Source organism: Malurus melanocephalus, unplaced genomic scaffold, assembly GCF_030028575.1.
Source record: "Malurus melanocephalus ecotype Western Australia unplaced genomic scaffold, MMel_1.1 scaffold_403, whole genome shotgun sequence".
NCBI lineage: Eukaryota > Metazoa > Chordata > Aves > Passeriformes > Maluridae > Malurus > Malurus melanocephalus.
Genome location: NW_026623635.1, coordinates 360,050 through 376,074, shown reverse-complemented (window position 1 = coordinate 376,074; position 16,025 = coordinate 360,050). Strand labels below are relative to the sequence as shown.

General features: G+C 47.3%; 1 protein-coding gene across 2 annotated transcripts in view; it reads left to right on the top strand.

The window, feature by feature from the left end:
* The first annotated feature begins 4,286 nt into the window (after positions 1-4,286).
* Positions 4,287-16,025, top strand: part of ABCC3 (ATP binding cassette subfamily C member 3) — a 46,084-nt gene continuing 34,345 nt past the window's right edge. For both annotated transcript variants that reach the window (XM_057379363.1, XM_057379364.1), the window contains exon 1: positions 4,287-4,417. In XM_057379363.1, coding sequence (XP_057235346.1) covers positions 4,388-4,417 — 30 coding nt within the window. In that variant the 5' untranslated portion in view covers positions 4,287-4,387. The remainder of the gene's footprint in view (positions 4,418-16,025) is intronic.

Genomic DNA, 16,025 nt, shown 5'->3' with positions numbered 1-16,025 from the left:
TGTGCCCGTTTTGCGGTGAAATCCCCAACAGCTTCAGCCCATTAAAAGCAGGAGGGTTTTGTGGGGTGGCTGAGCCGGCAGGGGGAGAGGATAAACCCTGAGATTTGTGTGGGGGGCAGCAGTGGGATGGTCCGGGCCCAAATGCTATGTTTGCTGCTGTTTGTCCATCACCCTGAGCTCCACCTGCAGCCAAGCCACCCACACTCCAGGGTGTGTTCCATACCGGGTGTGTTCCACCTGCCACGGCTCCTGCCAACCTCTGCAGGCACCTGAGCACCTCTGGGGGATTATCCAGCAGGTGACAGAGACACCCAGTGCGTTTAGAGTTCAGCTGCTCATGGCTGGAGCAGCTCCAGGATCACTTTGGGGTGATCTCGGCATGTCTGGATTCTTCTCTTGCTCTCTGAGTGCAACTCTGAGGAACGGGGGAGGCTGGTGTTACACACSGTGTCCTGGAGGAGTCACACAAACACCATTTTCTCCTTTCACAGAGGCTGGATGGGCTCAGCGGACCCCTCCTCACCCTGCAGCCTGAACGGGCAGTGGTCCCAACCTCCCGGGGAGCTGCCACCTCTATCCTTCCATCAGGGAATYTTGCCTTCCATCCCTTCCCTACACAGCCACGTAGCTGAAATACACCCAAAAGCAGTGAGTAAAAWCTGGGGCTGCAAATTCCCAGCCCACTCCCTCATCTGTTTCATCATGGGACTTCTAAACTGCTCGTTGTACGTTCCAGAAAGGAGGAAAATTAAATTCTTTCCTGCAAGAAGGGAGAAGATGCACATTTTTGCAACAGCGTTGAGAAGAAGAGAGCCCAAGTCTGCTKCTAGTCATTCAGTGTTAACTTTAAGCAGAGTTTGTTACAAATTCCCATCTTATGTGTGTTAAAACAAGGTGTCCCCCCCCTTTTTTTTATGAGATAAATGTATAGGGCTTTGCTGTAAATGCACCCTCTCTGGCAGACTCCTTTTCTTACCATCTGTAAGATGTGACACCTCCGTGGGTCTTGGAAAGGAAGCTGAGCCTCTGCTGTTCCAAGCAGAGAAAGAAGGTGATATTTATAGTCAACTSCCCATAAAACTGCGACTCCCAGAGCTGCACATGCCCAAGACATCCCCAACCCTCAGCTCTGAATGTGTTTCTTTATCCAGATCTCCTCAGAGCCGGCCAYGCTCCATCCTGCAGCGGGAATCAGCGTGAGCTGTGAGTGGAAAGCTGCTCTGCCTCATGGCTGGCACGGTGCTTGCACAAACATCTCCTCCCTCACCTTCCTTCCGTCCTGCCCCGGTCAGAGGCTCCAGCTGATACCCAGGCTCTGCTGCACGCTGCCTSTGCTTCCTGAGAGCTCTGGCTTCAGGTGTCAGCAGGTGAAAAGTCCCTGGCTGTGCAGCTGGCACGAAAAAGAGATTTGAATACAACATCACTACTTGGCTGCAGAGCAGATCTCGCCACTCCCCGGAATAAAGAATGTGAGGGGTGAGAGAAGGTGAGTTCATGACTCCCTGACATTTGCTCCAAAGGTGCCATTTCATTTTCCTGCAGAGCCAGCCTGTATTTGGGGAACATCACAGGAGTAATGACACGTTCTAGCTGCCTCCATCTCCCCTCCCATCATTAAAAAGATGCAGGACCACAGTGAGCTGCCCAAGATAGTGCTTCAGGCTCTGCTTTGCACCAGTTTCAGCCCAATCCTTTACCATGGCCCTTCCCAGGACCTTTTAAGCTTACCCCTCCATCTTGTCTGTCTGAGAAGTTAATATTTCCTTAATTCCTGCCTTTGATTTTTCCCTCTGTGCTTGTCTGCTTTGCCAGACACCGCAATGAAGTCAGTAATTACAGYGCAAAGCCAGGGCAAGTCACAGGGTCTGCTGTGAGGTCCAGGCTGCCCAGTGGCTCTCCTGAAGCTCAGAAGGGGTGCAGAGGAAGCTGGCACCCCAGTTGGCACCCACTCATCACCACCATCCCTCTTCAATGGCATGAACTGCTACTGACAGCAGAAACTGCCCACCATTAATTAGCAGCTTGAAATAACTGGCAGAAKTATTTAGGGCTCCTTGCTTCAGAGTCTTGTGAGGCCAAGGGAAATGCCCTAATTCGTAATCTTCCTCTAGGGATACGGTGGAAAAAACGTGAGGTTCMACAGAACCACCAAAGTCAATAATTTAATCGGGAATTAATTCAMCTGTCAATTGGACTGTGCAGCACACACTGATAAAATAAACCYCTCCCCTCCTGTACACACAGCCCAGAGCAGCTGTTTGTGAGGTGCCTCTGTACCTGTGACATCTCATAATGTCAGAGCTGGTCTTAATTTCGGTCACGTTCTCCAACCGCACCAAATCCTGCTCCCTTGGTGCAAGAAACCCAGTGGAGCACATCCATATGTCAGGAGTTATCAAATTCCCTTGGAGCAGCTGCTCTCACAGGTTGCTGCAGGAGAGGAGGTTTAAAGAGCCATAAAGGAGTAACTCCCAGCCATTTCTGTGTTTTCTTGAGACTTTTATTGCGGTGCAATTTCGCAGAACAAGAGTTTCACTGTGAGCCTTGCAAGGCCAACCCCTCCGTGTCCTTAGAGGATCTCCCTCACCCAGTTGGCGAGGGCTCCTCTGGTGTTTCCTGCAGAGGGCTGCAATGTGATTGTGCTGATTAGCCTGGCTCAGTCTGACATTTCAGATCTTGCAGGCAATCACCCGAGAACCTTATCTTGGGCGAGAGCTTATCTTCCCACACTAATGAGAACAGCACACCTTTAGCCAGGTTACAGTGAACGTCGATAGCAAATTCTCAGCAGTGCTCATGGCTTCCTCTGATTGGGTGGGAAACAGTCCCAGTGTCTCCAGAAAAGATTAGCAAAATATTTTTTCTTCAGGGATGACATAATTTTGGCACACAGCAGCGCTGCCCTTCTCTGAGGCACGGGAACAGGTTGCTCAGAGAAGTTGTGGATGCCTCATCCCGGGAAGTGTTCAAGGCCAGGGGCCCTGAGCAGCCTGATCCAGGGGGTGGCATCCCTGCCCATGAGAGGGGTTTGGAAACACATGAGCTTTAAGGTCCCTTCCTACCAAACCATTCTGTGATTCTATGATTCTCTGATTTCTGTTTCTATGATTCCCAAATTTCTGTTTCTATGATTCTCTGGTTTGTGTTTCTATGATTCCAAAATTTATGTTTCTATGATTCTCTGATTTGTGTTCCTATGATTCACTAATTTATGATGTTATGATTCTCTGATTGATATTTCTATAATTCTCTGATTTATGTTTCTATGATTCTCTGATTTATGATTCTATTCTTCTCCTTTTCGTTCTAGTGAACATTTTTGACCACGCCCTTCTACCTGTGGGTTCTTCACCTTTCCAGCAAGGAGAGAAACTCAAACCCTTAAAATATTGAGGCAGATTTGTGGCAGCAGGGCTGCTKTGCGTGAGCTGATGTTAATTGAACCAGATGCTGCAGCAAGTGGGTGAACAAACAGCAGGTGTTGGAAGGTCAATAATACTTTAGAAGTCCTAATAAAGAGGAAAGCAAACAGTGCTTCTGCATCACGGGGAGGTGAAATCCAGATTGTGTCCAAGATGCTACACTACAAAACCTGTTAGTTACTCGTAATCACGGAAATTTATCGACTGAAGGCTTTGGGAAAKGGATCCACGCCACGGGTTTGACCACGTGTCTACAGCAGAAGCAATCAGCACGCAGACAGAGGCTGGAGATGGATGGAGATGCCATGTGATGCTCATCTCGGWGCTGCTGGGGAGATCACACTGCACTGCTGGGGAGACAAGAAGCCTCTCCACCCTGTCAACATTGGCCTGAGTGGTCTGGACAGATGGACACGGTCAGCCCAAACTGCACAGGTGCCCCACCTCTGCACAGCCACCTGGGTGCCCACCCCTCAGCACACCCTTCACTTCAATCATAGAATGATTTGGGTGGGTAGGGACCTTAAAATGGCATCGTTCCAACCCCGTGCCATGGGCAGAGATGCCATTCACTGGACCAAKTTGCTCGGGGCCSTGTCCAACCTGGCYTTCAACACTTCCAGGGATGKGTCACTCAYAWTCTCGACACGTGGGTGCCACCAAAGCCCCTCCTCTCCATGCGCAGGGCTGTGGCTGTCCCATCCTGTCACCGTGGGTGATGGAATGTCCCCGCCGGTGTGCGGGGCAGAYGAAGGGCAGCCCCCGCTCGGAGCCGGCTCCTCCACCGCCCAGGGCAGGGGCGGTTCGGCTCGGGCGGTGCGGGCTCCTCCCGCCGCCCGCRGGGAGGGTGTGCCGGGGAGCGCCGGCCCCTCCGCCCCCGGCCCGCCCAGCGGGGCAGGAACCGGCTCCTACCCCCGCCCGGTGCCCGGCGAGCGCGGCAGCAGCTCCGCGCCCCCGCCGCGGCCATGGAGGCTTTCTGCGGCTCCCGTTTCTGGGTAAGCGTCTCCCTGCCCTCCCCTCGCCGGCCCGCGGAGGGACCGGGGCTCCCTGAGCTGTGCCCGCTCCGCCCGGCGCTCCCCGAGCCGTGCCCGCTCCGCCCGGCGCTCCCCGAGCCGTGCCCGCTCCGCCCGGGGCTCCCCGAGCCGTGCCCCGGTGCTGGGGGGTTCGGTGGCACCGTCCCTCGGTGCGGGGCTGTCCCGGAGCGCTGCGGTGCCTCCGCTCGGGTCGCTCTGTTCTGTTCGCCCTTCAGCATCTCCACAGCAGAGCCGAGACCCCCGCTCAGAGCATCCCCSGGGGGATGCGGCTCTCGCAGCATGGTCCGCCTCTGGACCGCCCAGCGATGAACGCGGGGCTGTTCTTTTCTGTTCTTAGCGTGTTTTGGGCTTTCCCGAGTCGCTCCCGTGCGTGGCAAAGCGCTCCGCGCTCGGTGCTTTGTTACTGCTGAAAGAGGGAATGGGTTCCTGGGCAGCCGAGGGTTGTGCCCAGCCCCGGAGGTTGCGGTGACTTCTGTCACTATTCGGAGCCCTCAGCCCCTTGGGCAGGCTGATTGCAGCGGGCACTGAAGGTTTGCGAGCACAAAAGTTTGGAAATCGCTGCCGTGCTGTGCTCTGATGGTGAGAGTGTGTAAGTGCCGCTCCTGGGTTTCCCCAGCGTGCTGTCCTGTCCGCCTCTCTGCTGCCCGGGCAGGCGCCCAGACCGTGAGGAGCCCTGGGGATTTGAGCGTGTAGGGTGAATCCGGAACTGCCCCGCCATGAATCAGTTTCTGTGTGGCCATTTCTTTTATACTGGTTTAGCTCAAGGGAGAATTTTTTTTTTTTTTTTTTTTAAATGAGGAGTGGAATGAAAAGGAATGTCTGAAGTTGCATCACTGCTGGAAAGCTACTACAGGACAGCCCAAGCAGTTGGCTCCGAGCACTTTATGCTGAGTTCCATCCTCACATCGCTAATTATCTTTCAGTATCTATCCCAACATCACCATTTAAAAGAGGACTTTGGCTCCTAAGCCACTTGGTTACATTTCTTTGCTCGTATTTCATTTCCAAGCTCTCTGCACTCTCTCTGCCACAGCAGTTGGCAGATAAGCTTGCTCAAACAAGTATTTTCGTGTGTTATTTCCACTATAAACACTTCTAGAGCAGGAACAAGCACAAACAGATCGACTTTGCTCCCTGGTCTCTTGGCTGCCTCCAGAAGCGTGTCTTAGGTTCTCAAGGAAGGCTGGTAGCCCAACAGCTCTTGTAGCAGTTTATTGATATTTTTGTGTAAATATCCAGACTGTTTTCCTGGTTTGAAATGAAGTAAATGCATCATTCTGTGCTTTATGCTGTGCTGTTACACTCCAGCACCAGCACAATGCCCTCTGTGCCGCACTCTGGGCTATCTGTGATCTCTGTGGGCCTGTTTGCTTTCTTCTTCCAGAGTTGTTTGGGGTCAGAACAACTTTCCACCTGTTTAATTGATTTTTAAAATGGCACTTAACAACTCCAGGGCCAGCAGGTTGAGCACAGTGACCACCCTCTTTTTGGCAGTATTTTCTCTTCGCAGCAGTGTGCATGGTGCACTGATTTTATGGGATATTTTAAGTGACAGCCAGGTAGATGACATCCACCTTGAAATGATTTGCTGTGCAAATAAGTTGGTCCATAAGGAAATGCAGGCACAGGCTTCTATTTGCAACCTGCCCACCAAAGCTGGGATTTCTCATGCTGCATTTGAAGAAGGGAGGATGAGGTGAAAGGCTGTGCCCCAAACTAATGAATGGTGCCCGCCTTTGCAGTTCAAAACAAGAATTTGATAAAATGTGAACCAGTATTAATGTTCACTTTTTCATAGCTGATGAACTTAGACTCCCCATTTTCTGTCAAATAAAATGTAGATATTTTTGGAAGCTGAATGTCATATTGGTGTCAGTTTTAAGGCTGTTTAGAGTGAAAGGAAACATGCTGTTCCAATTTAAATGGTTCTTTGTTTTGGAGTTTAAACCAGCTACAATACTGTTCTGTTAAAAGGGAATCAGAATAAAAACAAAATAGTTCAGAATTGGCTAATGAAAATGTTTACATTGAAATGTATCAGCTTTAACAGATGATTGATTTATCTTGGAATTTTTTTGGCTTATTGGAAGTGCTAAGGTTTCAACTCCTGACCCTGATTCAGGGTGGGGAATTCTGCTGGAAATTTTACTGGTTGCATTTTTTTTGTGGGTTCTTTTTGCAGAGGCAAAATAATTTCCTGTTCAACCCACTTCAGAAATAAGAAATGAAAGGGAACGCTGTAGATCACATTAGAAATCTATAAAAGCTTTTGGCTTCCAGCTAGTGCTTTGCCTTTCGAACATGGAATCAGCAAATTGCTGGTACAAATGTAGGTTATTTAGAAATAAAAGAGGAACAACTGGAATATTATGTTTTCATAATGCAGTATGAACAACCTCTTCATCTGAACACTTGGAATCATACTGTCTGCTTGAGCTGTTAATATCTCCTCTCTGTGTTCCCATGCCGAATTCCTTTGAGGAGGAGATGGATGTGATAGCACATACCCACACAAGGCAGGCCTTAGGTGTGTTCTTCACCAGTGCCCGTAATTACCTCCTATTTATTGTGTCACATATTTGCTGTGTGATAGTAAGAGTGCTAACTGGGCGTGCCAATTAACGTGACCCACAATCTCTGTTTTGAGAAGCAGATACCRGTGAATGATCACTTTTTTGTTGCTTGTGCCCTCCACTGTAGTGAAACGTGAGCAGAGTGATCTCCTGGGCAGTGTTTTGACTCAAAGAGCACTAACTTGGAAAGCTAAATTCTGTTCCAGTGGAGAGACACCTTGGTTTTTTTGTTTTGGTTTTTTTTTTTTTTTTGCAGCCTCTCTGGGTCAGAAATGACACAGTGGCTGCTGTGAGATTAAAACATCAGGTGCTCAGCAGTGCTGATGGGTGATGCTGGGGTGAGGAGCAAACAAACACCTTGGTGTGCAGGCAGGCTGAGTGCCTGGGCTTAACTAGAACTTCATGTTTCAGTGGGAAATGAGAGAAAAGTGCTTTTAAAGGGGAGACCACAACATCCCAGTTCCTTTTGATCCTGCTCAGCTGGCAGCTCACTTTCCTTGCTCACCCTCTGTCCTATCCTGCCAGACCTCTTGCTTTCCCCCATCGCACGTGGAGTTCTGGCTCCTTCTCCATYCACAGGCTCTTGAGTAACCCAGCAGGAAGTTGCAGCAACTCTCAAGAGTAAACAATACCTCAGTCTGGGCTTTGGGATAGTCCCATACAGAGCACCCCTTTAACCTTYAGGTTTGTGGGTGTTCCTTCACCTTGAGTCATTCTGTCACATTTTGGCAGATTTGGGTTAAAAGTCACTCTGCTCTCTGGAAATGCATTTTCCTGCTCTGCTGGTTTGAAGTGCAACAAGTTTCCCTTCTGCATAACTTCCCCTTTTGCTGCATCATGCTTCTTTTTTTTTTTTTTTTTTTTTTTTTTTTTTTTTTTTTTTTTTTTTTTTTTTTTTTTGTGGCTGAAGATGACTCAGGATAGCTGTAGTAAGGCTTTATATTTCTTTCAAAAAATGACAAATAGTATACTACTTGTGACGTGTGTACAAGTTTATTTAAAACACCCACAATTTACGTGCCCTGGCCTTAAATGAATAATAAACCATCTAATTTTAATGATTCTATTATATTTTCAGCTAAGTCTGTCCCAGCAGAGGATGAGTGAAGCAGAAGGTGGTAGGAGATCACTGCCAAGGAAGGCTCCTGCTGTAGGGTGGTATGGTCCAGACTGGCTGTTGTTTATGTTTGAGCTTCCCCTTCTGCCACCCTGTGCTAAACACAGAATGTTCACTGTTTACAGATATTTAAACACGATACAGATCTCCACATAATCTTTGTTAATGCATCCAACTTCAGCTGAGCTCCACTCCGATAAATCTCTCCACAAATAACTGCATCAGGTACCTGTGTTCTTTCTCATGTCAGGTGAGAGATCACACTGGGTGACTTTAACAGCCCCTTCAGACATCAAATCTATGAAATTATGTTTTCTCAAAGGGTGGCTGGGTTGGCAACRTCCTGAACTTGGAAGCAATTAAGTACTCAAGCTCAGATTCTCCGAGTATTTCAGATTCTTGACATGAGTTGAATGGAAGCTGTTGCTGATGGATTTGGGCCACAGATTCTCAATGTCAGGAGCAATATAAATATAAATATTTAGCRTTGGATTTGGAGTATTAGCCAGGGCCTGTTGCAGTTTGTGTGTGAATGGCATGGACTGTGCAGTCAAACAGCCCACATTTGGCACTTTTTGGGAAAGGCAAAGTCTGGATTTGAGAGCTGTGAGCAAAACTCGATACCAGTGAAAGCTGCCAGTACCAATTGAGTCCTCTGACGGTGTCAATTAATGAAACTCTTCAGCTTTCAACACAACCACTCCTCCCTGGGCCGTTTTAYGTGACACAGCTGATGGCTGTGGTTCCTGGGATTTGGGAATGCTGCAAAGTTTGCCTCCTGAAAAGAAATGGAACTAAATGGAGCTAAATCTGAGGTGCATGAGGAGCTCCTTAAAACGAAGCTAAAATTTAATCGCTGTACTTAGGGACATGAAGCATTCTGAGATGGCCTCAGCTACCTGGTAGGCAAATTGCTGTGTCACAGGAGAGATAATCCTTCCCTTTCAACATGTGCAAATTTGTAATGTGCTGAAATGAGGAGACTATTAGCGTTTAAAATTTAATTTTAAAAAAACTCTTTCGAAAAACCCATTAAACGAGATCTTTGATTTTTTTTTTTTAATTTTTTTTTTTTTCCCAGCGAGCTCACGCTCGATTTTTCTCCCGGTCCCGCTGTGACTGCAATGGGCCATTACCCAGGGCAAGTTCCTTGGCTGGGCTGTACAAGAGCAGGGTGGCAAGCAGCCAGGGATCTTCCCAGGAATGTGCCCAGGCTTTTGTRCAAGCAGCAGCCCTGGCTGAGCTGGCACCTCGTCCCTGTGCTAATCTCTAACGTAGAGGTGAAGTCAATGCAATAAAATTCAAGTAATTTACAGTAATGTCACGTGCTGGYGTCACAAAGCCCCTGAACCAGAGCAGAATGAGGAATGAAGGAGATGGAGAAGAGAAACTGTTCCATGGGAGTTGTTTCAAAAGTCAAAAGTCATTCAGTTTCAGAAGTAATAGTTTCTCWTTTCTTTCTGAAACTTTCAGAGGGTGCTTTTGACGTTTGTGCAATTGAAAGAAATTCTCTCCTTTTCCCTCCAGTTGAATGATTTTTATTCTAGAATCTCCTCCAASTGCTCTCAGAGCAGCGCTGATGGCAATTTTTTTTGTGACAATCCCTTTTATTATTAGTGTACATCAGCCCAACTGGATGAGCTGGATTAAAGTGGAGTTACAGTGGGGAAAGTGGGAAAAAGTGTTTCACTTTCAGCTGTTTGAGCTGTTCCTGTCTCTTTTTAATTGAGTTCCATTTATGAAGATCCTTGAATCAACCAGATTCCCTTGCATGAAAGGAAATGGGATGGCTCAAATCAAGAATATTCCCCCCACAGCCAACACCACACTGGTCTGCAGCAGGGCACCCACTCCTATTTGTGCTTGCATAAGGCCATAGGAAGAGCCTTTGATGATGCCATTAATAGAATATTTTCTTCACAGTAGTGTATGGCTTTGGGCAATTTTAAAAGACAGTCAGGAGCTTTCTTATGAAGGGATAATTTTGTTTCATTTTCCTCTTAATCTTGCRTTTGTTTTTGAGCATTTGTTCCTCTATAGTTGCACCATGCCCTCCCCTCCACTACTGAAAAATGTCCCTCTGCCTGAGCAACAGGACTGAGTAGAAATAGATGGATTTTACTTTTACTTTAGGTGTATGTTGTTTCAGATCCATATGTTCAGTGTGGTCTCTTTCACTCTCTCCCTGAAGCTGCAGGTGTTTTTCTGAAAGCCCCATTACCTGGGCTTCTCTGGCTGTGCTGAACATGAACCTGCCTTTCTTCATCYTGTCTTGCTTTTGTACCTGACAGCAAAGAAGCTCTGAACATCTAATCTTAAAACTCAAAAACTAAAAGGRGAATAAAAAAGCAAATTGCTGTCTGGTGCTGGTGTCTAGCCCCCAGCTCTCAAGTGCACGGCGTGGTTGGTGCCATTTGCGTCATCAAACYGAGCAAAAACCTGTGACAAATTACTCCACAATCATAAACTAACTCATATAGGCYCTGGCTTTGTGCCAGACTTATTTAAATAAGTCAGACATTAAAATAAGCCACTAAAAATCCTTTTACTGTTGGAAAAGAACGTTGAGCATCCTGCACATTGTCCTTCACTTARGTAGAGAGCTGGGGCAGCATTTGTAAAACAGAAAAACAGCATTTCTGGTTATTAATTGTGTGTTTCATGCAGAGCTGTGTTTATGCCCCTCAACCCCACCTTTTTTTCTGAGCAGTGTTGCTGCAGTGAAGAATGTTGTTACCTCTTGCCCTTACCAGGCTGGGGAAAGGTTGTTCTGTAATCAGGAGGAGGAATTGRGTTGTGCAGCAGCCTCTGGGGATTAATGAAGCATCCAGCTCCTTCTGCCAGGGTGGCACTGTTCCTTKGGAAATGTGGATGGATGGTGGTGCTCTCAAAAGCCCATTTCAACCTGGCAGCCTCCTGGAGGCCTGGAGCTGTGTGTGCTGGCATTTATGCCCTAAAATGACTTTTAGAGTTGGCCCCAGAGGGTTTATGAACAGGGACCAAGCAGAAGAGATGGATAGCAGGTGGAATGGGAGGTGAGACATGGAGGGGCTGAGGTGGAGTCTGTGCTGGAGCCAACACTGAGCCCTGGCAGTTTTTTGCAGTTCAGAGCCATCCCCATTCCTGGGAGGAGGCAGTGTGRTAGAGCCAACAGAAAGACAGCCTTTTTATTTCTTTCCGTTTCATTATTTTTTTTCCCTTTTATTTATATTTTTCCCCCCAGGCTGTGCAAGTGAACCCCCCTGGCAGGGTATTGACCACMCTTAAGGGCAGAAGAAGGGCAGGAAGAGTCTGCTTTGCATTTTAAACCCCTCTAACAATTTGCTCCTCRCAAGAAACCATTCCCCTGTTTATGTAGCACAGGAAAGCATTGTTACTTTCAGTTATTCACTTCCCTATCTTTCCTGCTGGATGTGTACCTTCCCTGCCAGCTTTCCAGCCCGATTGTTAATCTCCCTGGAACATGCAAAGCAGTGATAACACACACGGAATCGCTGATAGCGTTTGTGTTAGCCTTGGGTAGGSTGGGAATGACATCAGCCCCGTGGCCTTCACCTTCCAGCAGATAAAGGCTGGGCTTGTGTTTCCTGTGCTTTTCAGCATTCTTCTGGAGCTGGAGAAAGTTAGAAATTAATCTGTTCGTTTAAGGGAGATGATGCTTGGCGCATCAGAGGTGCTGTGACTCTTCCCTGGGGTCTGGACGCTCTCTGTTCCTGTTTGAGGAGAGTTACTGCAGCATCAATAATGGGTAGAGCCAGTGAGTGGCAGCTTCATTTTGAGCTTCTGCAGTGGAGAAGTTGTTGATTTGGACTCAAACTCAAGACCAGACTCCCAGCTGGTCCTTTTCAGCTCCGTTAACATCATCTGGGGATTTTGGGAAAGGGACAGACAGGAATTTCCCTGTTCCTGTTTTGCAGCCTAGATTTAGGCTCTCTGTTTGTTCTTTGAATGCTTTTATGGATGATGTGCAGGAAGCCCAAGAAACGTGGCCCTAAACTTTTATTTCTTTTGGTTTTAAGGATGGCTTTTTCAATGGCAACATTCTTTTCCAGCGGGGAAAGCGTAATAGAAAGTACTAAGTGTTAGAGCAGATTTAATGCTGCTCAGAGCTTCCCCTGTTGAATTCYTTCCCTTAAATGAAGATTATGTATTTAAAACTGGTCATTTAAATGCAAGTCCTGGCCCTTAATACAAGGATTGTGTTTATCCAGAGGCTGACTGGAAAATGGATGTGAGTGAAAGCTGTYGCGAGGGTCCTTGTCAATGATATCCCTCACTGATGAGCAGAAAGCCCCACTAATTTATCAGTTTTAGGCTCCAGGGGACCCCTTCTCTGCTGGGAAGCTCTAACAAGCATCTCTGATCTCTTCCCATGGGTGTTGGCCTTGTGTTTCAGTACTGGAGGATTTAGTGAGTTGTGCGCCCAAGGAGCTCAGGGCAGCGTGCWGGTGATTCCTGCAGTGCTGTGTCTCCAGCAGAGCCTCCAGCATCCAAGGATCCTTCAGCTGGCGGTCAGGAGGAGCCACAGAGCACGGTGGGACTCTGCTTTAGTAGCAGGTCACAGGTTATTGTCTGTAAGATTTGTTTGTGGGAGTGGGATGGCAGCGCTGCTGGCTGGGATGGACGTGCTGGTCCTTGCGCTTTCCTTGGGAGGAGTTTCCTGGAGAAAGTTGTGTTTCCCAGCATTTTCTGCTGAGTAATTCCCCCCGTGAGGTTTCTGTGGATGGTTCAGCACATCCCTGGGTGGCAGAGCTGCCTGCAGGGTGCTCTCCATGGGCTGGCACTGAAGGCACTGCTGTGGTGTCCAGGGGAAGGTGAGCAGCTCTTGGAGAGCAGAGCCACGAGCCAAGGGACAAGCTGCTACCCAAAATCAGTGTCACGCCTCTTCCAGCAGCAAATCCAAAGAAAACCCTCACACCCAGACAGCCCAAGGTGGGTGTTTTCACCCTCAGAACCATTCCAACTTGCTCTGCTTCCCAGGATGGAGTTTGGAACATGGAAAGGCAAAGCCAGATCAAAGCAGGAGCCCTAAGGACAGGGGGACGAGGGCTGCTGGGTCCCTCCAGCCATTGCTTCTCGTGTTTGTCCTCCAGGGTGGAGTTCTGTGACTCTACTGCTGCACTGAAGGGTATTTAGCAATCTGGGACAAAGTTGGCTTGGTCAGGAGAGRTTGTCCTGAGCCTTTGTGTCGTATTCTGACTCAAAATGAGTTGGTGAGGGTTGGAGTGGATGTTGGAATATCCACTGTGCTGTCTGTGTGGTGATTTTTGAAGGCATTAAGTAGAACTTCCAGCTTTGTGAAAACGGTTCCAGCTTGGTAAGAAACRCAACTTGTGGATTCATGGATTTATAAGTAATAATAATATTTCATAGCAGAGTCCCTGCAGCATGGCACATGGCATCATGCATGGTTTAACCCCAGCCAGCTGCTGCTCACTCATTCCCTCCACTTCCCTGCTGGGATGGGACAAGATTGGAAAAAAGGTAAATCCCRTGGGTTGAGACAAGAACAGGTTAATAATTGAAATAAAATATAATTAWGGCAATAATAACATCGCTGTAATGCAAAGAGAGGCAGCAAAAATGAGAGAAGGAGCGCTGTATCAGCTACTAAGGAGAAAAAGAAATAAAAATAAATTAAAAAAATTAAATACTTCAGAACTCAATCCCAGGACACACAGCAGCATTAGTCCAGTCTGGTCTCAGGAGAGTGTGGAATTCCACTACTTAAATGCTTTAGGYACTGTGTCTTCTAATAGGGACCCCTCTCCTACTCAGAATGGGAGCAGTCTGCTCTCAGAGCAGAAACAGATCCTTACAGAAACAAAGCTTGTCCAGGAAAGCTTATTTATCTGGTCCAGAATGGAGCTGGACCTGGAAAAATGTCACTGAGGAGCCYGGAGTCAGTCCTGTCACCTTGGCCATGGGTCTCTGCTTCAGCCCACATCCCTGTTCCCATGTGCCATGGAAGCAGGAGGCTCTTCTTGGCCATCACATGGGTGCTGCTTCCCGTAGTTTCACATAATTTTGGAAAAGTTCCACTTTTATTCTCAGGGATAATTCAACTGAATCTCAAAATCTTACTTTTGTTTTTTTTTTTCTTTTTTTTAAGGACAGAATTTTTGTTTTCTGGCCAGCTGCATTTTTACATTCAGAAATGCAAGCCTTTTGCCTTGTTTAAATAAGAGTTAATGAAAACCTTCCAATGGCTTGGCAGCCCTGCAGTCTGTGTCTTGGATACAATAGGCAGCTTGTGTTCAGTTCAGAAGTTAATGGACATCTGGGGCAGTTTCTAGGTTGCTGTCAGACATAAACCCATTCCTGGACATTTTGGTCTTAAAGGAAAGGTTTMAATTAAAAGTGGGGGTTTTTTTCCCCCCTCTCAATAACTTTTCCCTTAAACAGAGTCTCTATTTCATTCTGTGCTTCAGTTATWGCTATTCTTCTCCTGCTTTCCTTTTCCAGGATTTTTTCCAGCAAGCCAAAGGAACACAATTGCAAACATGCTCAAGACATTGCTAAACCACATGTAATTTAAAGAGGAAATTAGTATTTTGTTGAATAAATGAGAGYAGATAAGCTCCTACTTGGGAACTAAAGAGCTCCAGACTTCTACAGGGCATCTCCTGCCCCAGGCAGGGTGGCTGCTAGAGGAGCTTATTGTGTTAGAGATGCTGAAATGTTTTGATGATGAGCCAAAAAAATGGGTGCTCTTTAAATGCTATCATCCATTCTGGTGCCAGAGACCTGCTGGCTGGAGGAAAACACYGAAATTGAATGTGGGGCTGGAGTTTTGCTTGGTTTTGATCTTGTGTTTGAATTGCTGCCTAATTGCCCCTGTGTTGATGATCTGTGGCTGAAGTTTGCCCGAGGTCTGGACGAACCTGTTGAGGTAATTTGGGGCTGTTTTTATCCCGCTGGGTGCTGAGAGCCTCCCAAAAAAAGCCATTTCTTGGCTGGGGAGGCACCAGCTGCTGCAAAGGGCGCAGTTCAGATGTGGAGCCGGTGGATTTGTGCCAACCTTCAGCGCTGCCAAAGCTGAAGCAGTGAGTGACAAACGTGTCACAGTTCAGCCAAACCATCCTGACCCCCGGCCAAGMCTTTGCAGCCTCATTACCCCTAACGAGCTCCTCTCCTCGGTGTGTTTGTGGACAGGTTCAGTGATGCACGTCCCCTCTGACAGATCATCACTGAAATGGAAAGATTCTCTGCAGATTGTGGCTCCTCAGCTCCCCTGAAATCAGCCACTGCTTTCATGATTCGATCTCGTTCGTGTTGGTAAACAAAAGGAGGACTGGAAATACTTTTGAGGAATTRGTTTTTCAGAGTAGTCTATCACTTGCAAGGCATGAGAAGTGTCTCAGTGTAACTGAAACACTTCTGCTGACAGCTCACRCCCCAAAATAATTACATAAATTGTTCTAGGGCAGAGATAAGGTGTATTTGAACCAGAGATATCTGAGTTTTATCATCATCTTGCTAATGGCGGTACAACAAAGTCATTTTGCATTCCCTGCAAGTGGGTATTTATCTACCACATTTAAGATGACACATCAGATGGCRAGACCCAAGTTGTGAATTTCCAGTAGGTTTGATTAAAACCAAGTTGCCCTTCMCTGTGCTGAAGGTTCTATTTTAGTCTGAACTTGTGTAACTGTGTTTGCATGTGGTGCATTCAGATCCTTAGGCACAAGGGGATGTGTGGATTGTGGTGTCTAGGGTCACAGATGGAAAGCTTGAAAGATTTCCAAGAAAACCTGATTCCTACCTGAATGTTCAGTGCATTCCTCTTGCCTTTGTTTAGAATAGGGAAGTAATTAAAGTTGGAAGCGTATGAGTAAGAAGGACAAAGTGTTAGTCATACATGGAGGGGATTTTC